The sequence below is a fragment of the Gymnoscopelus braueri genome, assembly GCF_963280865.1.
Source record: "Gymnoscopelus braueri genome assembly, chromosome: 4".
NCBI lineage: Eukaryota > Metazoa > Chordata > Actinopteri > Myctophiformes > Myctophidae > Gymnoscopelus > Gymnoscopelus braueri.
The window spans coordinates 47,034,691-47,059,850 of NC_137605.1; the positions used below are offsets into that span (position 1 = coordinate 47,034,691).

The window sequence follows — 25,160 nt, forward strand, 5'->3', positions numbered from 1 at the left end:
AACATGATCCTGTAAAAGAATAAATAAAGTGCTATTTACAATTTCAAGAAATGTTTAGAAATACTATCATATTTGTAATGATACAGCTGTTTTAAAAGCTTTGCGTTTGCTGTGTTTGGAAAGAAAATCATATTTTTTTTTCTTAAATATCCTGAGGTCTGAATTATGACTACGACTTGTCATATTCCCAGGAAATGTCATGACAGCTCATTTTGATATTTATTGTCACTCCAGTGGTTTTATGAGTGACGGTACTGTAGATATTGTTCATTTTGTGTCAGGATCTGTCTCACACCCTGACATTATGTATGTAAACACTAGCCTTACCATGCAGGAGCTCTCAGAGGAAACAGTTTTCTGTGAAAAATGTGATGTGTCATACTGTATGACAGAAGAGCTGCAATGGAAGATGGCAATACTGTTTCTTGTATTTTTCTCTTGAGGAGCAATTGTGTGTGCAGTCAGACCATGTATGCTAAACGGTTCTGGGGTTGGTTTTGTAACAAACCCAGGCTGCGCCACCCTGCTTTCTTCCACATGGTGTGCTGTGCAACATGTCATCCTTCCTCATATCAAGGCACATCCATACAAACTGTTCTGGGGTCGGCGCTTTTGTTGTTGCTGTCAACGGAGCAGACAGAGAGGCCTGAGGGGTCACGTTAGATTCTCAGAATCATGTTTGTTTAGTGAGTTTTAACTTTAACAACACTGACTGATATCCTCCCAAATGACTAACACGTTTTCACTGTTCTAAACAACAGGGTACAGAGTTAACATTTCAGTAGCCTATTAGTTCAGTTTTAACTTTCACTTTCAACACAAAAAGGAAGAGGCTTGGTCTCACAAGACCAGAGACGGAAAAGAACACATCTCTAGGCTGCTCCTCCATTAATGTGTATGTACTGTAGCATAGACTATAGGTTGTGTGGTGTGTGTTCGTATTGATTGATGGTGATTAGTTATCGATCATCATCATGAAGGATCGTCTCCTCAGAGCTTCATGGTTCATCTGTCTGTTGACAGCAGCTGGACTCATCCTGACATCAGGTAGGAGGAGAAGACACTTTAAAACATTAATAACATGGACACACCAGACTCTTCATGATGTTCATTTATTCTGCTTTTAATTGTTCTGGTTTTGAGCGACCTGTGCCAGTCACAGGTGTGTGACTGGCACCTGAGCATGGGTCCAGCAACTTCATTGAGTTTGTGTATGCTCCAAGCAGCAATACTGCCCATGGAATACTGTAGTAGGATACCAATATGTTTAGCCTATCTGATGGTGGTCAGTAGCATGGTCAGACAGTACGTCAGTATCATGTTGGTATCATGGTCAGTATGATGTCATAATCATGGTCAGTATCTGGTCATAATCATGATGGTATCATGGTCAGTATGATGTCATAATCATGGTCAGTATCTGGTCATAATCATGATGGTATCATGGTCAGTATGATGTCATAATCATGGTCAGTATCTGGTCATAATCATGATGGTATCATGGTCAGTATGATGTCATAATCATGGTCAGTATCTGGTCATAATCATGATGGTATCATGGTCGGTAACATGTCAGTGGCATGGTCAGTATGATGTCATAATCATGGTCAGTATCTGGTCATAATCATGATGGTATCAGTATTATATCACCCGATCTACTAGGAATCACAATTATTTCCATTGAATAGGGTGATGTGTGTGTGTGTGTGTGTGTGTGTGTGTGTGTGTGTGTGTGTGCGCGCGCATCTCCTGGATGAACATAATATAGTCTTTCCCATTAATTCCCTATGGCAGTCATTTTTGACCGGGAACCTTTTATAATTTTTATATGTTCACATGCCTAGTGGGGAGGAAATCATAAGGTATTCATACAATTGGATGAAAAACACTATTTATGATTCAGGAAAGTTGTAAATCGGTCAGAACACTGCAGGAAGGTTACGTATGTTTGTGAGCGGTGTGCCATGTGGTATTGTGTGTAAAAGACTAAATATGCCAAAAGCATGCAAGGACAATAACACTGAATGTCATGTTCACTGAAATAGGTTGTTCTTTTGGGACATTTATCACTATGCAGTGTTAGAATATATAGACCTATGATTCAGTTTGAAAGTTTTCTAGTTTTATTGGATCATGCTACTTTTATACCAAACAATTAACACGAGGGAAAATACTGTATACACGAAAAAAGTCTGCAAACTGTTATTGCTACAAAAAATCTGCTGTATTTGTATTGCTGTCGATAAAAATACAGCAGAGCTTTTGCAGCAATATCAGTGTGCAGACTTTATTTCTTCATGTGATACTGCTGTTTGTCCTGCGCCTGGGTCTCTCTCTCATGCAAAATACTTAATACACCTCAGTTCTGAGGTACAAAATAATTACTGTAATTGTCTCAACCTTGCACTTGCTACAATGTAAAACTGTGTTTTCTTTAGTAATAGGCCTAGTATTTTTTTTTGTATAAAGCCTGAATTATTTTCAAATTGTGCATGGTTGTCTACTGAAATGAACATGACACATAATTTTACTTCTCCGTTGTATGTATGGTTGGGTATTTGAAATTATGTTTATGCTACTGTAGAGATTGTTGAGTTTTGATTCATTTTAGTTTAGTTTTAATATGGTATTTCTATTTCTGCTGCTAAAACCTACATTTTATTTTTCTTAACACAGACCAACAAGATGTGAAATACATGCAACTCGATGGAGTCCTTGAATTGCTTCCAGCTACTAATTCTGTTACTGAACCCATCACTGGCATCCTGTGGAAACATGGCCCCAATAAGGTAGCAGAATGGTATAATAACTTAGGTCCTGATGTGGATTACTATGGGACATATAGAAACCGCACTGCATTGAATAAAGACAATGGAAAGTTGGTCATCAACAACATGACCAAAGAAGACAGTGGAATATATTCTGTGGAGGTAAACGGTCGACTGCAGAACAAGACTCATAACATCAAAGTGATCAGTAAGTATGCATTGTGTCCTGTGAGGAATACATGTTATAGTTATGTTGTACTTTTATCATAATATCTACAATTTGGAATACACATAATCTAGTCCTCAGAAGAGAACAGGATTAATGGAAGGATGTTTTGTTATGAACATATTTTATTGATAATGCAAGAATTAAGCATGAGTGAATGTGTTAAATCAGTAGAATTAGTGAGGGTGATTCATTTAATGATGGTGATAGTCTTCGGCAGGCCGGAAACTGTGTGTGTGTGTGTGCGTGTGCGTGTGCGTGTGCGTGTGCGCGCTCTAATCTCTGGCACCGCTGGACCGATGGGCGTGAAACTGCACACACATCAAGGGCTTTTGTAGCCCCTACGGAACCTCTCCCTACGCTATGTAGCTCCGAGATGAGGTTCCTCGTTGTTTCCTGCCGTTTGCGGTCGACATTGTCGCACATTTTCCACTTTACATGTTTCTTACCCCTTTTTGCACGTCGTATCCAAAAAGCAAAGCATTTGCGCCACTCTCTCAGATGTTTTAAGTTCTAGCGGAACATAACAGCTTCCAACGAGTTGAAGAAAGTATTTAATTTGCCTCGGTTTTCATCCGGTTCCATAATATTTTGCATTAGAAAATGCAATTCAACATTTGACCAGTAGGGTAATCAGTAATGTTATCTCTACAGGCGCAACTCTTGCCTTAAAAACATGTAACCGGATGAAAACCGAGGCAAATTAAATACTTTCTTCAACTCGTTGGAAGCTGTTATGTTCCGCTAGAACTCATTCACTGCCACAATTATTGCTGGCCGCGTTTGCCCACTGCCAGAGATTTTTCATCGAAAAAAAAAAGTACTCAGGAGCCGAGATACAGATTTTTTAAGTTTTAAGTTAACAAGGAAGTGGATGGGAGTCTAGATCTTTAAACAATCATATCTCCTTGGTCTTTGGGTCAAATTTGAAACAAAAAAAATTACGTTTTTTACGTCAGTGGCAGGATTGGTAAACGGGAGAAATTACGTCAATTACGTCAGTGGCAGTGAATGAGTTAACATCTGAGAGAGTGGCGCAAATGCTTTGCTTTTTGGATACGATGTGCAGAAAGGGGTAAGAAACATGTAAAGTGGAAAATGTGCGACAATGTCGACCGCAAACGGCAGGAAACAACGAGGAACCTCATCTCGGAGCTATACAGCGGAGGGAGAGGTTCCGTCGGAGCTAGGGCTTTTGGAGAGAAATGAGACAGACTGCAGAGGGGAGGTGTGTGTGCGCGCGCGCTAATCTCTGGCACCCTGGACCGATGGGCGTGAAACTGCACGCACACTCCCTGGAGAACAGAGCAGAACCTCTTCCATGCATTTTTCACATTGGCCTGTTATAGCGCCACCAGGAGGCAAATTTTTGCAGAAACACATATAGGCCCCGTTTGAGCCAGATTACATTTCCCGCCATTTTGCTCTTTCTTCAAAACACACTTTTTGCTACTACTGCTACAGGATTTGTCCAAAACTCACACAAATCAGTACACATTATCTCTGGCGTCATGTGATCAAGATGTATGAGATCCCATTCCATTTGGCTATGACTGCCTTCCAAAGTTTGTGGGCCCCCAGCCTGGGGGAGACCTGTGCTCCGAGCACACTTTTATAGTTCATATGCAAACAGAGAGAGGGAGAGAGAGAGAGAGAGATGGAGTGAAAAATTAAAGAAAGATGGAAAGTGAAACAGATTAACATAGTCCATGTTACTTACTGTGATGCTGAAAATAATCAGCGGTGTCAGTTACATTTTAACTAAAAGAGTGCAACTTTTCGTCTTTTTTTCTCATGCATTTCATTCTGCATGCCTATAAATTAAAACCAAAACCTTCCTGAAGTTGAACTTGTCTGGGAACATATTCTATTATCCTGACTCATTACAGTTTAACTACGTTCAATAACAGTGCAGATACATGTGAGCAGAATCACATTCACCACCAACTGTTTGATGCTGGTGGGCGTGTCACTAAAATGCAAGCTGTGTGTAAATGTTTAATCCTCCTACAGTAGAATCACCAATGGTCTCCAACACCGTTCACCATGCTTTATTTAGTTGTTCTCTGTACAGATTCAGACAGATTGTATTAGTGTTCCTGGCGGGTTTAACAATAATAACAGCTTGTCATACAAAATGTAAGCATGGAACTTTGTGACAGATGGGTCACCGGTGGCAGCTGAAGGTAATATTAATTGTGGGTATATTTGATACCAGCATAAACAACTCCTGTACAGATAACTTAATGCTGGCACATAGACAGTGGCGGAAGAAGTACACAGACTTGTTTTACTTAAGTAGTAATAAGTTACACAATATAAAAAAACTCTGTTACAAGTAAAAGTCATAATTTATTACAAAATTACGTATTGGCATGAAAATAAACTTAAACGGATATTTCACTTTCAACCATGTTTTGGCTCATTTCAACGTCTACTCTTTTTTTTACTTGTGTGAGCACTCCAGGCAGTTACTTTTGTCATTTATTTTTATATTGTTTATGGAAAATTAAAAAATATATATAAAAACGAATAAAATAAATGAAAAGAGTAATTGAAAATACATGGGCCCCTAAGAAGGACAATATCAGTCACCAGAACCAAGACAGAGTGTTTTCAATGAGTCTTACATTAAAATGTAGTTTGAAGTTACAATGTGGTTGTATAGGAAACCGGCTAACAGTAAGGCATTTACAAATACAGATTTTTGATAGGCGACTTTTAATACCTTAAAGTAGTCGAAAATTCGAATTGAAAAATATCATATTTTTTTCATCCAATACAAACAAGCATTTATCATTAAAATGCATGATGCAAGCCTTGAAAACAACCAGCGAGTAAAGGGTTAACTAATGTAGACAGGGCTGTGAAAGGCAGCTGTGCGTTCTGATTGGTCTAAACCCACAGCAACTGTTCTGTAGATAGCAGACCTACACATGAGCAACACCTCAAGGAAGTCCGAAAATGATTGTTCAAGCCTATCCTATCTATGTTCAACAACAACCACAGTTATGTCCATCCTTCGGTCGTTACAAGGCTAAGATGCCTTATGATTACATGCTCTAACAGCAGGCTATGAAAAGTAACTAAGTACTCACCTCTTCAGACTCCACCTCAGCCCCTAGTACTTGCCCTAGCCTTGATGACCTTGCAGGCTTATGCAAAGGCTAAAATGTAACTTAGATAGCATGTTATGTAGACAGATGCCAGGTCATTGTTGACCTTCCATCCTATAGTGTATAGTTTCAATGTACAGGCTGATGACTTTTGTATTAGTTTATTTTTAGATTCTTGGTTTACTTTAATGTATTACTTTAATATTAGATTACTATTTATATGTATTAATGCATTATCTTGTGTTGTCCTTGCTTACTGTAAATCGCTTTGGATTAAGAGCATCTGCTAAATGCCTGAATTGTAAATTGTACTCAAGTGCTGTACTTAAGTAACATTTTCAGGTATTTTTACTTTGGTGGAGTATTTCCAGTTTTCAGTAAATTTACTTCTTCTCCACCACATCTCAGAGGCAAATATTGTACTTCTACTGCACTACAATTATTTGAAAACTTTAGTTACTTTGTAGATTTTGATTATTAGTACAAGACATACATTAACCCCTAGATATTCAACTGGCGGCCCGCTTGCAAAATGTGGCCCGCAAGGACCTTTCTTGTGGCCCCTGGAGCAATTTATTGATTTTCCAAAAAAGAAGAAAAAAAAAAGAAATTCAATTTATTTATTTATTTTTTGTTGGGGGGGGGGTTAGTGAAAGTTACAGCTATGGTGTGTGGGATATGAAATGTGAGTTTACCATAATCACAGTAATCCTTAATCATATTCCATCAAGGGCTTTTGGAGAGAAATGAGACAGACTGCAGAGGGGATGTGTGTGTGCGTGTGTGCGTGTGTGCGTGTGTGTGTGTGTGTGTGTGTGTGTGTGTGTGTGTGTGTGTGTGTGTCCAGCTGATGCTCGTTAATGTCAAGGGAATTATGTTTCTGCACTGTCAAATAGATCTACATCTATTCTAAGATCAGCATCAAAGCCAAAGCTTTTTTTTTTTTTTTTACAAGCGACCCTCTCTGGCTTATAGATATCGTGTTAAAGCTGTTGACTATGACATTAGTGGCATTCATCTTTATGGGTCAGTATTTATATTATATTTGTTATTATTGTCTATATGTAACAGACATGCGACAAAAACATATATATACATGAATTCAAGTCTCCATGGGGTGACTAATCGATAGGAAAAAAGGGTGAACTATCCCTTTAATGACACATGTTTGCACTTGTTCGAAAAGCTTGAATAAGAAACATGACATCAACGCAAGAGCTACTGTAGTGTCCTACCAAGCTGTGGATATGCAGGGACTGCTACCGTACCCCAGATGTCACGACACGTCTCCAATCTAACTTGTTAAACAAACTACATTAATAAACTCCCCAATAGTAAGTAAATTAAAGTATTTACACACTGTAGTTGTCACCATTGAGCGTAGAGCCATGTTTTTTTCTGCTTTAAAAAAAAAGAAAATCTTCATAAGTGCTGCTGTTTCAGCTCCCTAGCTACATTGAGTGATGGCACAACGTCACGTACGGTATGAAATGATTTGACAATAATCAACCATCAATGGATTAGGATAACTACCAACACCAGAGTTCACAGCTGCTTGTCTGCTGTAGAAAAGCCACTGCAAAAGAAAAAGAAAAAAAATCCCCCCCAAAAAATCTAAATGTAAAAACAATATGTCAGAGAATAATTGACTTTGATGTAGTGGTCAAATATTCGACTATTCTGTGAATGCCTTAGCTAACAGTGACTGGGGGGAGGCTCTGGCACGTAGAGGGACAAGGCTCTGTGGGTGGCCTCCTGGCCGGGCTCCTCCTTCGTCTCACCAGGTCCAGGACCTGAGCGTTGCACCAGACTCCCCCCGATCCAAACATTTCCTTCTGGCATGATGGTTTCTTGGGCCGTGGTGGTACTGCAGGCTCCACTTGCGGCTTGCTTGAATGGCCCTCCTTAAAGGCCTCACCGTGGATTTGTTGGGCTTCTTCCTCACGGAAGACACAGGCTGGGGCGCCAACCCATACTGCTCCCGGATGCCGTCTACATTCCGGCTGTCACCCGTCTCACCAAACTATTCCTGGTTGTCACAAAGTAGTTTCCTTACATTCTCTGCTGTGTCAGAGACTCGGGCAATGTCATCTGCATAGTCGATGTCAGTAATCAAGATGGGAGTTACTAACTTATCAATCAATTAATCAATCAAACTGTATTTATAGAGCACATTTTCACACAACCTTAGTTGACCAAAGTGCTGCACAGGTAAAAGCAAAGCAATACATAAATAAATAATAAATATTGTGCCTCAAAAGATAATTATTTTCTCATGAGGAAATAACAGGAGTCACACATGAGTGACACATCGCTGACAAAGCTGCACTCAGATCACATTAATTATATTCCAGTTCTTAATGTTTAATGTACTTTGGTGATAAAGAAAATCTATTTGGTACAAATTCTCAGATTCAGGGCCATCAACTGTGACCTTTTTGTCAAGATACAATAATATTCAGCTTTAAAGATAAGGACATGGAGCTAACTTTAAACTGAGGCCATCTGTTCTAAAAAAAAAACAATTAAATGCATAGAGGAACTGTCATGAAGAGCGTTTTAATTACAGTGATTACACATATTTTTGCACCAGATTATAAGTAACATCTGGTGATATGACACAATACCTTACATGCTCATTCTGCATGCATACAGCTGACATAGAAAACAGAACATTCTCTCTGTTCAGTGTATGTTTGTGCAGAGACCTGTAGACATTGACTATGGGGAGAGATTTGTCTCAAAAGTATTTGTGAATCCAATACCAAGATGCACAAATATTCCATGATTTACAAATGTGTTTCCATGATTCACAAATGTGTTTTGCAATCTGCAAACACAAATTATTTATTTGTGACTTTTGTAAATATGAATTTGTAATTTTTACAAAAATGTATTATACTTGTGTGTGCATTTATCATATCATTTGCAAATCATCAATTCTGCGTGTCAATTGTTGAGTCTGCATTTGTGAGTAGACCAACACACGCATGCATTCCTTTTCCCTATTACATCATTTTGAGACAAACGTCACGCTTTTTAAGAACATTTTTACAAATGTATTTTCCTATCTGCAAACTTACTTGTAACTTGTAACTTGGCATTTAAATACATGTGCTATGATTTGTACAAATATATGACTATTTGTAAATATATCATTTGCAATTTGTAAAAATAATTTATATTGGCAGGCGCATCATAAAATATCATCTGTAAATCATCAATTATGCGTGTGAATTGTTGAATATGCATTTGTGAGTACACCATCACGCATATTCAGTTTTGAGACAAGCTTCACACTCTTTTGATGAGATTCACTCACACATACCTGCAGATCCACACGTGTGCTTGTACTGCCCCACCCCCACCCCATGGCAATTACAGCCAGGTGGGCACTGCCACTGATCAGTTAGACAGGAGGGATTTCAGATTTTTTTTGGGGGGGGGGGGTAAAAGTTGGGAAGCTGACTATTTTACATAATTCAAGGCTGCTGAATCTGAATAATATGGTTCCCATACAAATTTGATTGTTTTTAACCTTCTAATTTGCATAAAAAATGGCTGCCAATGTTGAACAATTTCAACAAGGCAAGCTAAACTGAAAAATAAAGTCTATATCTATGTTCTGAGGGTCAGACAATGTGTGTACGGTATTTGTAATGTAATTAGTGGTAAGCCTACTCCTAAATATGCAAATAGAGGTCACCATTACAGAAAACTGTTTAGTACTCAAAGAAGTGATCCATATGCACCCCCCATATTTTCTTCTGTATTTCTGTATCTTCTGTATCTGTATTTTTGTGTGCACTTCAGACAGTTGCTCGATATATTTAGACATTTAATGTTAATTTAATCAGTTGCAGGTGTTCATGCTACATACATAACTACATACATACATACATGCGTACTGTACAATACATACAGTACATACATATATATATACATACGATCAGCACCAAACTTGGCACAGACACTAGTCAGGGGTCTGCCATCAGAATAGCCACACCAGGGGCCACGTGTGGCCCTCAGGGGCCACATCAGGGGCCCCCGGGGTTCCACAGGTGCACCGTTGCCACCAATCTGCACCAAACTTGGCACAAACACTGTTCAGGGGTCTGCCATGACAATAGTCACACCAGGGGCCCCCAATGTATTTTACCTTTTGTAACTACGTGTCTTTGTGACAGTAGTATTTTCATGCTGGCATACCTGAAGAATATGTACAGGGCAAGGTTCGAGCCAGAAAATTACATGAGACATGAAACTCCACATTAGCCAAGAAGAGACAGACATGGACCACCCGTGATCATGCCATGAAAAACATTTCACTCAATGACTTGGTGACCTAAGATGACACGTCGATGTAGTTGACAGCAGTTACTGGGAAGTAGGAGGTCGGGAACTTCCACAGAAAAGGGAATAGAATCGCAAGAAGGGGAAGTGTAGCAGATTGCCTTAGTTATCATTATTAGGAAATGTGCCCATGTAATAGGGTGTGTCTGCTCACTAATACATAAGTTACAAATCAGTATGAGTTTGGTTCCTCAATTGTTGTTTGTCAAACTTTTTGAGCTGACCCCATGTCCAGGTGACCTTTAGTCTAGTTATCTCCCATCACTCGAAAGGGTAATGTTTCAACCAAACTGAAATGCAGATGTCTTTTGTTAACATAAAACAATCAGTCATGATTAATTCCACATTTCTATAAAGAAAACATCAAATGGATGCAACTGCTAAAATAACCTGACTAGGCCTCACAGTGGATTTGTTTCTATTATAATAAACAATTAATTCCATCACTCATATTATAAGCATCAGATCACTTTTCCTCCATTTCATTATCAGATGTTGTACACATACATATCTTTTAGTTAGTTTCATACTTCAGCATGATCGATACTGTTGATTAAATTACATTATTCAAATAATCATAATTGTCATCATGTCCAGCATTAGATCTGCCACTCTGCTTCATTTCAGTCAAGATCCTCTTTCTTGACCCCCCTGTGGTTTTGTAATGGCCCAGTACTTTTCCCATATGCGTGTGTGTCTGTATCACAGCATTCGTGCCTCACACCCAATCTATGTGTGTGCGTGTGCCTGTGTGTATTGCAGCAGCGTCGTGCCCCCACACCCAAAGCAATCTATGTGTGCGCGTATGCCTGTGTGTGTTGTAATCTGCTTTCTCCAGCCCAAAGTACAGGATACACCTGCTACGTACTTTCGTGTACTAAGCATTTTCAGTTCCTCAGATTATATTCTCATCTATTTCTTCATTTCTTCATCCTGTTTGCCACTGAGTGACCAGTACTGTAGACATCTCCTGTGTCATACGAGGTAACTTTCGCTTCCAGTAACCAGTAACTTTTTGTGTGTTGTATTGCAGTAACATCCTGTCCCCAAGATGTTTGGGGAACTTTACTCACACAGCATTATTCAGTAAAGTGATTTGATTCATTCTTCATTATTGTAAGCTTATAAGCAAGGTTTATGATCCCCGCTGTGCTTTACTCTTTCCTATTAATTCTTCTCTTCTTTGACCATCGTATAGTAGGCCTAATAGGCAGACATGGAGACCATTATCACCTGCCCTGGCCTGGGATTTGCCATAAGGGATCCAAGGTACCCAAGGTTAAGGGAAGCAGGGTTGAAAGACTGATCTGAAAGCCATGTCTTTTGACACATAATGGGAACGGATATTCTATATAAAGTGAACTATATTTAACCACTTAAACTCTACGTGGTTGACCGGAGGCCCTTGGGGCTTTATAATAGTGTCTTTTCCCTGGTGTTAGGTAGGACATCTAACAGGTTGACAAGTAGCCTTTCCTGAAGCTCCTACGCCCAATATCTCCCCTGCCAAGTGGGGATTCCCTCTTGGCTCCCATGCGGAAGACCCAGGTTCAAATCCTGGGTCTTACAGTTGTAATAACCACTTGAATCTTAGCATTCCTATTCAGGGGCAAATAGTGAACATCTGATCTACAAGTTCACAACGTGTCTCAACGTGTCACAAGTAACGTTATCATGCATGTTGTGAGCTTGTAGATCGGCCATTTTCGGTTATTTGGTGTTCAGAGAAAACAGGAGGGCCAATTATAGAGCCCTGGGGAATTGGTCAAATAAGGATATGGTTTAAGTTGTTTCCACATCAGGAGAGGACATAAAACGTGGGATTACAGCTTTATTTTGGGGAGTTGGAGGGGGTGATATTATTCAAGTCTCTTGCATGAACAAAAATGATGTTGCACGTTTTCTAACGTAACACTGTAAAATTGTGGATTTCATAGATGTTAGTAAGGTTGTGATGTCTATTTGCACAGCTCTCCTGTGCAAATAGACATCAAATAGACAATTTCTATTACAATCTAGGTAGCTGTATGTTAAAGCGGTACTATGTAACTTTTTTTAATGAATAGAATGAAATGTTGTCCAATCTGTATGGTAGAGTATGTTAATACAATATAACTTATACAATTGGGGTGGTTGTCTCCCTGCTCTTCTATTGAGACAAAAGGTCATGGCTCACCTAGACACGAATTTTTACCTGCTAGTCAAGATTAAATTTATCCCCTGAGCAAGCAGGCAGGCTCTATTAGCTCAATGGTAAAACATTTCAGCGCTTGACCAAACCATTCAGGATTGGAAAATATAGATGACTCGATTTTCAGCCTGCTATGTGGCGCTCAAACCGAGTCCTATCGTGCTGATCAGAGCAATGGTCACCGAGTTATGGCCATTTGAAATGTTTGACACTGCTATAACACTGCTGCAGTGTAGTGCCACATATGTGTGCAAATTATTTAAATTTTTGTGTGACTATTGTCATGGCAGATCCCTGACCAGTATTTGTGCCATGTTTTTTTGTTCAACTTCCCAACGTTTACCCCCAAATACCTATTTTTTTCTGAAATCCCTCCTGTCTAACTGATCCCTCCTGATTAGTGGCAGTGCCCACCTGGCTGTAATTGCCATGGGGTGGGGGTGGGGTAGTCCAAACACACGTTTGGATCTGCAGGTAATTGTGAGTGAAAAAAGTAGTCCATGAGCCAGACAAGATTTCATTATCGAAAGAGTGGGCAAAACCATACCTATATTAAATTGTTCATAGGGTCAATATAAGTAAATAAATATATGATAACCTTTCCACAGGAGCAGCTTTTTCATATTTATCACAAATTTTGTTATTTTCCCCCATACGTACACGACAGGTGAAAAAATTACAACATTTAAAAAATAGTTATCATAATGAAACTTCCCCAGTTGATTACTTACATGAAGACAATGATTTATCGTATTACAAGTTTTCTGAAATTGTATATTTAAATATGCAAATTAGGCATTAGGAAAATATGCCCGAATTTGCATAACTTTCCAGAATCAACATTGGAACATTGGACAAAGCCAGAGTCAACATTCTTATTTCATTTTGTTAAGATGTTGGAGTCAAAGATTTTTAACAAGGTAATATTCAATATCTGGCTCAATTTTGGGGCTCTGGCTTGTGGACTAAATGCCTAATTTGCATATTTAAATATACCATTTCAGAAAACTTGTAGTACGATAAATCATTGTCTTCATGTAAGTAATCAACTGGGGAAGTTTCATTATGATAACTATTTTTTAAATTTTTTAATATTTTCACCTGTCATGTACGTATGGGGAAAATAACAAAATGTGTGATAAATATGAAAAAGCTGCTCCTGTGGAAAGGTTATCATATATTTATTTACTTATATTGACCCTATAAACAATTTAATATAGGTATGGTTTTGCCCACTCTTTCGATAATCATTGCTCAATTTTGGGGCTCTGGCTCATGAACTAAAGAGTGTGAAGCCTGTCTCGTATGAATCTCACCAACACACAGATCTGCAGAAAGTGAGAGTGAATCTCACCAACACACGGATCTGCAGAAAGTATGAATCTCACCAACACACGGATCTGCAGAAAGTATGAATCTCACCAACACACGGATCTGCAGAAAGTATGAATCTCACCAACACACGGATCTGCAGAAAGTATAAATCTCACCAAAACACGGCTCTGCAGAAAGTATGAATCTCACCAACACACGGATCTGCAGAAAGTATAAATCTCACCAACACACGGATCTGCACAAAGTATGAATCTCACCAACACACGGATCTGCAGAAAGTATAAATCACACCAACACACGGATCTGCACAAAGTATAAATCTCACCAACACACGGATCTGCAGAAAGTGAGAGTGAATCTCTCCAACACTGTGTGAAACTTAGCACATGTATTTAAATGCAAACTTACAAGTTACAAGTAAGTTTGTGGATAGGAAAATACTTTTGTAAAAATTCTCTTAAAAAAGCGTGATGTTTGTCTCAAAATGATGTAACAGGAAAAAGGAATGTATGCGTGTGTTGGTCTACTCACAAATAAGATCCAACAATTCACACACAGAATATAGGATTTACAAATGATATTTTATGATAAATGCACACACAAGTATAATATTTTTTTGTAAAAATTACAAATTCAAATTTACAAAAGTCACAAATAAATAATTTGTGTTTGTAGATTGCAAAATACATTTGTAAATCTTGGAAACACATTTGTAAATCATGGAAACACATTTGTAAATCATGGAAACACATTTGTAAATCAAAGAATATTTGTGCATCTTGGTATTGCATTCACAAATACTTTTGAGACAAATCTCTCCCCATAATTGACACAAATCCTGTGGGTGCCGGGGAGCCCGAGCACCCAAGGAGAAAGCCGAGCACCCACAGGAAATGTGTCGTTCGGATGACTATTGTGTGAGGCCTTATGCCAGTTATGGTTTCATCATCAGCCAATAATCAAATTGTATGACTTGAAATGTTGTACACCTACTGGGACAGGTGCGTATAGGAGCAGGCAGCTAGTGCATGAGACAGGAAAGAATGGTGATCGCGCACACTGTCTTCACTTACAGCAAAAAAGCATTTTATTGCGATTACAATGTTTCCAACTAACATTCATCAGGTATTTCTGATTAAGGGGTTAAAACTTGGTTGATGTGTGTGTGACTTGTTGTTGAGGACCCTACCACCCAACATAAATCGGCATCGATGCCTGCAGAGATGGTCGTTGCAGAGAGGCAGGTGTTGTTTGCAAGGCATGTGGTTCTTTGTGACCACATCCTCTGCTCTCATGAGAGCAGAGGATGTGGTTACAAAGAAGAAGCTGTTATCTGCATTTTCATACGTATGTACCCACACGCACAACCGTTAACTTCACCTTGTCAAAACAAGATGACGCCGTTTTGCACAGCGGCGAACTTCCACCTGTCAAAACAAGATGGCACAGAGACAAGTCGACTTGCTTGGTCTCCACACACACAACCTTTGATTTCCTATACTAACACACCAGTCAAAATTCATGTCAGATCCTGTGTCTAGGTGAGACATGATATTTGACACAATCTAAATGTCTCAATAGAAGAGCAGGGAAACAAAATATAACCGCCCCAATTATATAAGTCATATTGTATTAACATACTCTTATACAGATTGGACAAGATTACATTTTATTCATTAAAAAAAAGTTACATAGTGCCTATTTAAGTAGATCTCATGTCATAATTTTTTACAGCACATGCTTTTAAAAATACTTAAAATACAAGTAAAAGTAAAAGAAGTATATTTCTTAATTTTTATATCAATGAATTGCTGTAATGTTTTGACAATTAATTTATAGGACCTTGTAACTCTTGTTTCAGAGAAGTAACTCTCTGAAACCACCTGCACTGCATGCTTGTTGTAGAACCACTATGTTATACAAAGCCTGCAGAAACACCTATAAAAACGAAAATAGAAATGACTGAGGAACCAGAACTAAATACCTTTACTCCTATACACCCATACAAGATGTAACAAAGAGGCCAGTGGAGGGGGAAGCCAGAAACACAGCTAGTGTGAGAGCAGAAGTGTGGCCAATTGCATTTTAGGGAAGAAAAAAGAAACAGCCAACCTGAAAGTACTCAGTACTTTACAGACTCTAGAAATGTACTCGAGTAAAAGTAAAATATTTATCTTGGAAATGTACTCAAGTAAGAGTAATAAGTATCAAAACAAATCTAATACTCAAGTAAAGTACAGATCCTCAGAATCTCAAGTACAGTACTCAAGTACATTTACTCCGTTACTGTCCACCACTGACAACGCATCACATCGTGACGTGTTGTAGATCGAAATAGCCGAGCTTGAAGGTCGGCTATTTTCGCATAGCTGAAGCATAAAATAGGTCTTAAGTGCTTAATGTTTTGTAATAATAATCTTAATCTAAATGCCGCTTCAATGCCTGGCTTTGTGTGTCTATGTGTACATCCATAGCACAAACACCTGAAATTAATAAACAACTGATTAAAACACAAGTAGCTGGGAACCGCTTAAAAAGACAAGCAGACACACACTGGCCGAAACAGCATGCACACACACACACACACACACACACACACACACACACGCACACGCACACGCACACGCACACACACACACACACACACACACACACACACACACACACACACACACAGACACAGAGGTGGATGGGCCAATTTTTTCCCCCCCACCATAGCAGCTTCCTTTTTTCCCCCAGTAACTAGATATAACTACTTACTATAACATTTTGATTATTAATATTACAGTTACTTTTCCTCAAACGTAACTGTAGTAAGTAACTTTCACACTACCTGGAGGAACTGTGGGTTGAGAACTGTGTGGCATGTTAAATGTATAATGTTGGGAGGATTTACACTACAGTAGACTACAGTTGGTGCTGTATCTTGCGCGCCGCCTTATCCCTTATATGCCTAAATGTATTAGACATTCTTTACTATTTTGAAAAACTTTTTTAAATAGTGAAAATAGATGATCTACATTGACGCGTTGTGAGCTTGTAGATCGGCTATTTTCACTATTTCAAAATAGTAAAACGTGCCTAATAAGTTTAGGCACGTTTTAAACTTACAAGTTACAAGTAAGTTTGTGGATAGGAAAATACTTTTGTAAAAATTCTCTTAAAAAAGCGTGATGTTTGTCTCAAAATGATGTAACAGGAAAAAGGAATGTATGCGTGTGTTGGTCTACTCACAAATAAGATCCAACAATTCACACACAGAATATAGGATTTACAAATGATATTTTATGATAAATGCACACACAAGTATAATATTTTTTTGTAAAAATTACAAATTCAAATTTACAAAAGTCACAAATAAATAATTTGTGTTTGTAGATTGCAAAATACATTTGTAAATCTTGGAAACACATTTGTAAATCATGGAAACACATTTGTAAATCATGGAAACACATTTGTAAATCAAAGAATATTTGTGCATCTTGGTATTGCATTCACAAATACTTTTGAGACAAATCTCTCCCCATAATTGACACAAATCCTGTGGGTGCCGGGGAGCCCGAGCACCCAAGGAGAAAGCCGAGCACCCACAGGAAATGTGTCGTTCGGATGACTATTGTGTGAGGCCTTATGCCAGTTATGGTTTCATCATCAGCCAATAATCAAATTGTATGACTTGAAATGTTGTACACCTACTGGGACAGGTGCGTATAGGAGCAGGCAGCTAGTGCATGAGACAGGAAAGAATGGTGATCGCGCACACTGTCTTCACTTACAGCAAAAAAGCATTTTATTGCGATTACAATGTTTCCAACTAACATTCATCAGGTATTTCTGATTAAGGGGTTAAAACTTGGTTGATGTGTGTGTGACTTGTTGTTGAGGACCCTACCACCCAACATAAATCGGCATCGATGCCTGCAGAGATGGTCGTTGCAGAGAGGCAGGTGTTGTTTGCAAGGCATGTGGTTCTTTGTGACCACATCCTCTGCTCTCATGAGAGCAGAGGATGTGGTTACAAAGAAGAAGCTGTTATCTGCATTTTCATACGTATGTACCCACACGCACAACCGTTAACTTCACCTTGTCAAAACAAGATGACGCCGTTTTGCACAGCGGCGAACTTCCACCTGTCAAAACAAGATGGCACAGAGACAAGTCGACTTGCTTGGTCTCCACACACACAACCTTTGATTTCCTATACTAACACACCAGTCAAAATTCATGTCAGATCCTGTGTCTAGGTGAGACATGATATTTGACACAATCTAAATGTCTCAATAGAAGAGCAGGGAAACAAAATATAACCGCCCCAATTATATAAGTCATATTGTATTAACATACTCTTATACAGATTGGACAAGATTACATTTTATTCATTAAAAAAAAGTTACATAGTGCCTATTTAAGTAGATCTCATGTCATAATTTTTTACAGCACATGCTTTTAAAAATACTTAAAATACAAGTAAAAGTAAAAGAAGTATATTTCTTAATTTTTATATCAATGAATTGCTGTAATGTTTTGACAATTAATTTATAGGACCTTGTAACTCTTGTTTCAGAGAAGTAACTCTCTGAAACCACCTGCACTGCATGCTTGTTGTAGAACCACTATGTTATACAAAGCCTGCAGAAACACCTATAAAAACGAAAATAGAAATGACTGAGGAACCAGAACTAAATACCTTTACTCCTATACACCCATACAAGATGTAACAAAGAGGCCAGTGGAGGGGGAAGCCAGAAACACAGCTAGTGTGAGAGCAGAAGTGTGGCCAATTGCATTTTAGGGAAGAAAAAAGAAACAGCCAACCTGAAAGTACTCAGTACTTTACAGACTCTAGAAATGTACTCGAGTAAAAGTAAAATATTTATCTTGGAAATGTACTCAAGTAAGAGTAATAAGTATCAAAACAAATCTAATACTCAAGTAAAGTACAGATCCTCAGAATCTCAAGTACAGTACTCAAGTACATTTACTCCGTTACTGTCCACCACTGACAACGCATCACATCGTGACGTGTTGTAGATCGAAATAGCCGAGCTTGAAGGTCGGCTATTTCGCATAGCTGAAGCATAAAATAGGTCTTAAGTGCTTAATGTTTTGTAATAATAATCTTAATCTAAATGCCGCTTCAATGCCTGGCTTTGTGTGTCTATGTGTACATCCATAGCACAAACACCTGAAATTAATAAACAACTGATTAAAACACAAGTAGCTGGGAACCGCTTAAAAAGACAAGCAGACACACACTGGCCGAAACAGCATGCACACACACACACACACACACACACACACACACACACACACGCACACGCACACACACACACACACACACACACACACACACACACACACACACACACACACACACACACACACACAGACACAGAGGTGGATGGGCCAATTTTTTCCCCCCCACCATAGCAGCTTCCTTTTTTCCCCCAGTAACTAGATATAACTACTTACTATAACATTTTGATTATTAATATTACAGTTACTTTTCCTCAAACGTAACTGTAGTAAGTAACTTTCACACTACCTGGAGGAACTGTGGGTTGAGAACTGTGTGGCATGTTAAATGTATAATGTTGGGAGGATTTACACTACAGTAGACTACAGTTGGTGCTGTATCTTGCGCGCCGCCTTATCCCTTATATGCCTAAATGTATTAGACATTCTTTACTATTTTGAAAAACTTTTTTAAATAGTGAAAATAGATGATCTACATTGACGCGTTGTGAGCTTGTAGATCGGCTATTTTCACTATTTCAAAATAGTAAAACGTGCCTAATAAGTTTAGGCACAAGGGGTAAGGTGGCGCACAAGATCAGGCCCAAGGTGTTTCCAACACACCGTGGCGCTCCTTTTGAAAACATTAAAAATGTACGCTACGCAGCGTTCAAGAATAAAATGCCTTGGTGGACAATGGACCCTAACAAACAACACAGCGCAGTAAGTTGAGGACTCAAGTCTAATTTTAGTCGCAGTGAATAAGGAGTTATAGTGTCCCTCACCTTATTTGAAAGTCCATAAAGTGAATAATGTTTCCAACAACATTACGTCTCCCTCGATCCAGTTTCACGCCACAGCAACACTACAGCATTCTCACTGCAAACTCGACTCGTTTTCAGGTCGTTAATATAGAAATCTTAGCTGTTCAGATGTCGGCAATTTAATAGACGTAGTCTATCTCCTTTATTCAGCTGAACTTCCATTGAAGTGTATTCCTTGTCCAAATAACGTTGCTCTGCTGCACTAGATACAGATACAGATTAAACAAGTGAAATTGGAAGTAATGACACAAAGTAATGACACAGACAAAATTGGAACTAGCAACCCACCTGAACATTTATTCTCTGTTTATTAAAGAGCTGGAGAGACAGGGAGACCCATGTTACTGAACAAACACTCTATACAATGCTTACTATCAGAATATAGTTATTTAACCTTTAAACAAAAACCCTTTTGTTTTAACCAAACAATATCACTTACCCCACCTTTAAGGCACCACTAACTTCACACTGGGTGTTTCTTCAATTACTGTTTTCATTTATTCTTTACAATTTCTTTGGGGAAAAAAAATAAAAAGTAATTGAGAAAACACAGCCCCCTCACATATTAGACAGACAATATCAGTTACCAGAACCGGGGACGTGTTTTTTCAAATAATCTAACATGGTTAAAATGGAGTTTGAAGTTACAATCGGTTTGTATAGGAAAGAGTGTCTACTAACATGAATATAGCTACACCAAATCAAGCAACTTAAAAACTGTCTGGAATGCATACAATAGCCTGAGTAGATATTAAAATGACCCCAAACATGTTTGAGAGTGAAACATATCTTTAAGTACAGTACTTAAGAAATGTACTTAATTACTTTCCACCACTTCACACATAAACACTTAAATGAAACATGTTATGTCATGTTATGTTATTGTCTTCAGCAGCTGTTTATCCATCTGTGAATAATAAGCTTTGTCTCCTTTCTGTCAATCTGAAGTAACAGCCTGTGTCATTCAACAATCTGATTGGCTGCTTTCCAGCGAAATTAGCGTCATTTTTGCATAAATTTGAGATAATCGAAACTTTTTGACGCTCTCCTCTCCTCACCTGCTCTGCTCTGCCTTCAATCCCACAATCCTTTGAATTAGAAATGCATCCTTTCGTCTAATATAGTTTTTCATTTCATTTTATACTGCAAACAAGACAAGTTATGTTTTTTGTTTACACTGCTTCCATAGAAAATTAATGGGAAGCATTTATCTGCACCGTAACTGTTACCTTCAGAAGATCACACAGCCAACATGTGTTTTTCTCAGCATAATGTTCTAACTTCAGTCTGGAGACAACATCACCAGTAATTCTGAGCTATGTTCACTCTTTCTTCCCAACAGAGAAAGTCCCAAAGCCAAAGCTGGCTATCAAGAAACCTTGCACATCTAACTCTACCAGCTGTGTACTCGTCTGTTACGGGGACATGATCAAAGATTCAGGTCCGGTCACCTATCGCTGGAAGAAAGATGAAGGGGAATGGATGGTGTCTGACTCTGGACAGAACTCTGAAGAGTCTAATATCACCAACGATGAGGAAGGGCAGAATGTTAAACAATTATCTTGTGAAATGAAGAACATGTTCAGTGTGGAGCAGAGTGATGCCACTGCCAATGTGTTTTACAAAGGTATGTAGTTTACATTTAGAGAGAGAGATCAGAACTTTGTGAAATTTACAAGTTTGTCATCATCTTTCTATCTAAAATTATCCCAAAACTAAGCTATGTTAAAACACATGTGTTCTTGTGGCTAAAATGTGTTTATATGTAAAATGTGTTTTTAATGTGGCTTTTATGTGTTTAAAATAATGACATCTCCCCCATTATTTAAACAAATTGCATTGTCAACAAAATGCAGAATTTGTATTTATTATTCTTGAATTGAAAGCAAAGTTTATTTTGTCTCCTAAGAACCTGAACCTGTGAAACAGACACCTGTGGGAAGGATTGTTGGAGGCATTATTGTTGCTCTCATCATTGCAGTGGGTTTGATGCTGGGTGTGAAATATCGTTGTAAGTGTCTCTACAGATTTTAAGTTTAACACATAACATACAACATGCTTACAAAGTTACTGCTCAGCAGCTACATGTAATGTCCAATATTTTAATCTTGTGTGTGTGTGTGTGTGTGTGTGTGTGTGTGTGTGTGTGTGTGTGTGTGTGTGTGTGTGTGTGTGTGTGTGTGTGTGTGTGTGTGTGTGTGTGTGTGTGTGTGCGCGCACATGATTGCACATGAAACCTAATATCACTGTTATGTTATCAATGTTTGAATTTCATCTCAGGTCGTATAAAGAAGATGTTTTCTTCACGTGGGAGTCAGCCTGTGCCTGTGGATGATCCTGAACGTGAGTGTGAGAACTTTATTTGTGCAGTTTGTGATGTGACCTGGTCTGGAGTTGAACCTCCAACTAATTTATAATAATAATAATTTTGTACAAAAAGCCCTTATTGAAATGGACAGGTGAGTTATGAACTTGAGAAGAGAAAAAAGGGGAATCCTGCACACTGTCTTCACTTATAGCAGTTCAGTAAAGAACACTCACATCACATCAACATAGATCTAACCATTTATTACAAAAATGGAATACAGTTAAACTTGGTGTTCCCTACATTTTGCTTTAGCAGCTTACTAAGCAAAATCAGGGAACTAAGCAAAGGTATAAGAGCAGGCCTAAGCAATACATTTGACACATTGACTTGAATCAGCAGACATACAATCACAATAGTATTTGAGCCTATGCCAGACTCTGATCAAAAGGTGGAGGCTGGGGTGGAGGAGGCAGCTAAAGCAGCAGCAGACCAGTGTTGCCAGATTTTGCGAGATAATAAGCAAACAGGTCTATGAAAACAACCCAAAAAGAAACGACTAGGCTACATGAGCTCTTCAAACCTATTCACCTGTTTCCTAGGCTGTGTTTTCCACTTCCTGTCGATTTCATTGGATATCATTGGTCATCTGACCAGTTTCATTGGATTTCATTGGATCAAATCGACAGGAAGTGGAAAACTAGAGGTTACGAATGTAACCCCGGTTTTAGTAGGTTCGGAGTTTACTACTCACTATGGGATATCAGCGCCCTCAGGCGATGAGACAGAGCAACACACACGCTCCCGGTGCCAATACTGATTGGCTAAGGGTATGTCACGAGTCCGGAAGACCCGGGAGTATAAAGCTCCCTCGTGACGTAGGCTCTTCCTCTTAACATTCTCCTCTCTGCATGCCAAATGCGCACAGAAAGGGGTGTCTGGTGAGTAGTAAACTCCGAACCTACTAAAACCGGGGTTACATTCGTAACCTCTAGTTTTACCACGGTTCTCCGTTTACTACTCACTATGGGATTCATAAACCCCCCTTGAGGTAATGAGCCACACAACCCTGACAACCCTGCACGCCCCTCAGCTCCTAGGTCACGTCCCCCCCGGACGTGACCTAAGACCCCCAGGCCATAGGTCCACGACCTCACGGCCCCTGGGCGCCCCCCCAGCCCACCGGGCTGGGGTGCGGGATAGATAACAAGAGTAGGCCCTGACAGACTCTAGAGTCTGCCCTATTTACTAACAGGCAGACACAGTCCGCCTCATAATAATGAGGAGCAGGGCCCTATCCCCAAGACACAGCCCTGCTGGTCCCAAGGAAACCTAAAGAGGAAGTCGGAAGATATGGAGAAAAGGCCCCAAGCCTACTCCCTATCCTCCACTGACCTGGAGGCAGCAGCCACACCCAGGACAGCGTGCGCCATTGATGACGCCACCACGTCCAGACTGTAAAAGGCCGCAAAAGTCGACGGCGACGACCAATTTGCAGCCGCACAAATCTCCTGGATCGAAGCTCCCTTGTAGAGAGCCCAGGACGTAGCCATGCCTCTAGTAGAGTGGGCCCTCAGACCCCCCGGGACAGGGACACCACTACTCACATAAGCCAGCTTAATGGCATCACGGATCCATCTAGAAAGCGTCGCTTTGGTGACCGCCTTCCTCTGAACCCCCACGCCAAAAGAGACAAAGAGTTGTGTCGATGAGCGACTGGCCGCCGTCCTCTGGCAATAGAGCTTCAAGCTCTCACCGGGCAGAGGCAATGTAACCGCCTGTCCTCCGCCGAAGCGAAGGGAGGCGGATGAAAAGCCACCAATTCAACCGGATCTGGGGCCACCACCCCGGTCTTTGTAACGAACGCCAGGTTTGGTTTAAGCAAAACCTTCCTGTCGTTGTTCAGAAAATTCATGCACTCCGGGCTCACCGAGAGCGCATGCAAGTCACTGACCCGTTTAGCCCTGGACAGGGCCACCAAAAGGACCGTTTTTAGACTAATGACCTTCAGGTCCATAGACTCAAAAGGCTCGAACGGGTGACGGCACAGTGCCTCCAGCACCACCGTCAACTCCCAGACTGGGAACAGTGGCCTGTTGACCGGTCTAGCCCTTCTGGCGCCGTTCATAAATCGGCGCACGAAGTTATGCTGACCCACCGTCTTGCCATCGTCGAAACCTAGGTGGCAAGCCGAAATGGCAGCCAAATACACTTTCACCGTCGAGAAGGATAAACCCTGATTTAGCCTTCCCTGCAGAAAGTAAGAATGCTACACATCGAGGCCTGGAAAGCCACCACCACTGGTGACTGTTCCAACCCCCATCTGACCTCGTAAGCATTCCTCGTGGACACGGCCCTTGCGCCCTGGATGGTAGCCATCACGTCAGGGGGAAGGCCACACGAGCTCAAATTCACCCTCTCATGGGCCAGACCCATAGGTCTAGGTCCTGAGGGCGTCCCCCCTCCCTGCCGCAGCAAGTCCCTGCCGACAAGGAGGGCCCAAGGCACGTCGTGAAGGAGAGGAGCTTATCTCCTGACCTCTACGTGTCCCATGCTGGGGCCACCAGCAACATCAACAACCCTCGGAGCCTGACCCTCCCCCACATGGGGAGGATCAGCTCTATTGGTGGGAAAGCATAAAGCAGTTCGTTCAGGAGGCTCGGCACCTGGAACGCCTGAATGGACGCGAGACGTGAGTCGCATCACAGCGCCATCTCGCACGCCAATCCGTCCAACACCAGGGAGGCCAAACCTTCCTGCTTGTTGACATAGCACATGGTCGCGGTGTTGTATGTTCTGATTGAGAC

At 40.0% G+C, this 25,160-nt stretch overlaps 1 protein-coding gene across 1 annotated transcript in view; it reads left to right on the top strand.

The window, feature by feature from the left end:
• Positions 1 to 671: 671 nt before the first annotated feature.
• LOC308084346 (NACHT, LRR and PYD domains-containing protein 3-like) overlaps positions 672 to 25,160 on the top strand; it is a 44,676-nt gene continuing 20,187 nt past the window's right edge. Inside the window, exons 1-5 of the mRNA XM_080426952.1 lie at positions 672 to 1,047; positions 2,677 to 2,976; positions 21,391 to 21,675; positions 21,958 to 22,059; positions 22,329 to 22,391. Coding sequence (XP_080283078.1) covers positions 975 to 1,047; positions 2,677 to 2,976; positions 21,391 to 21,675; positions 21,958 to 22,059; positions 22,329 to 22,391 — 823 coding nt within the window. The 5' untranslated portion in view covers positions 672 to 974. The remainder of the gene's footprint in view (positions 1,048 to 2,676; positions 2,977 to 21,390; positions 21,676 to 21,957; positions 22,060 to 22,328; positions 22,392 to 25,160) is intronic.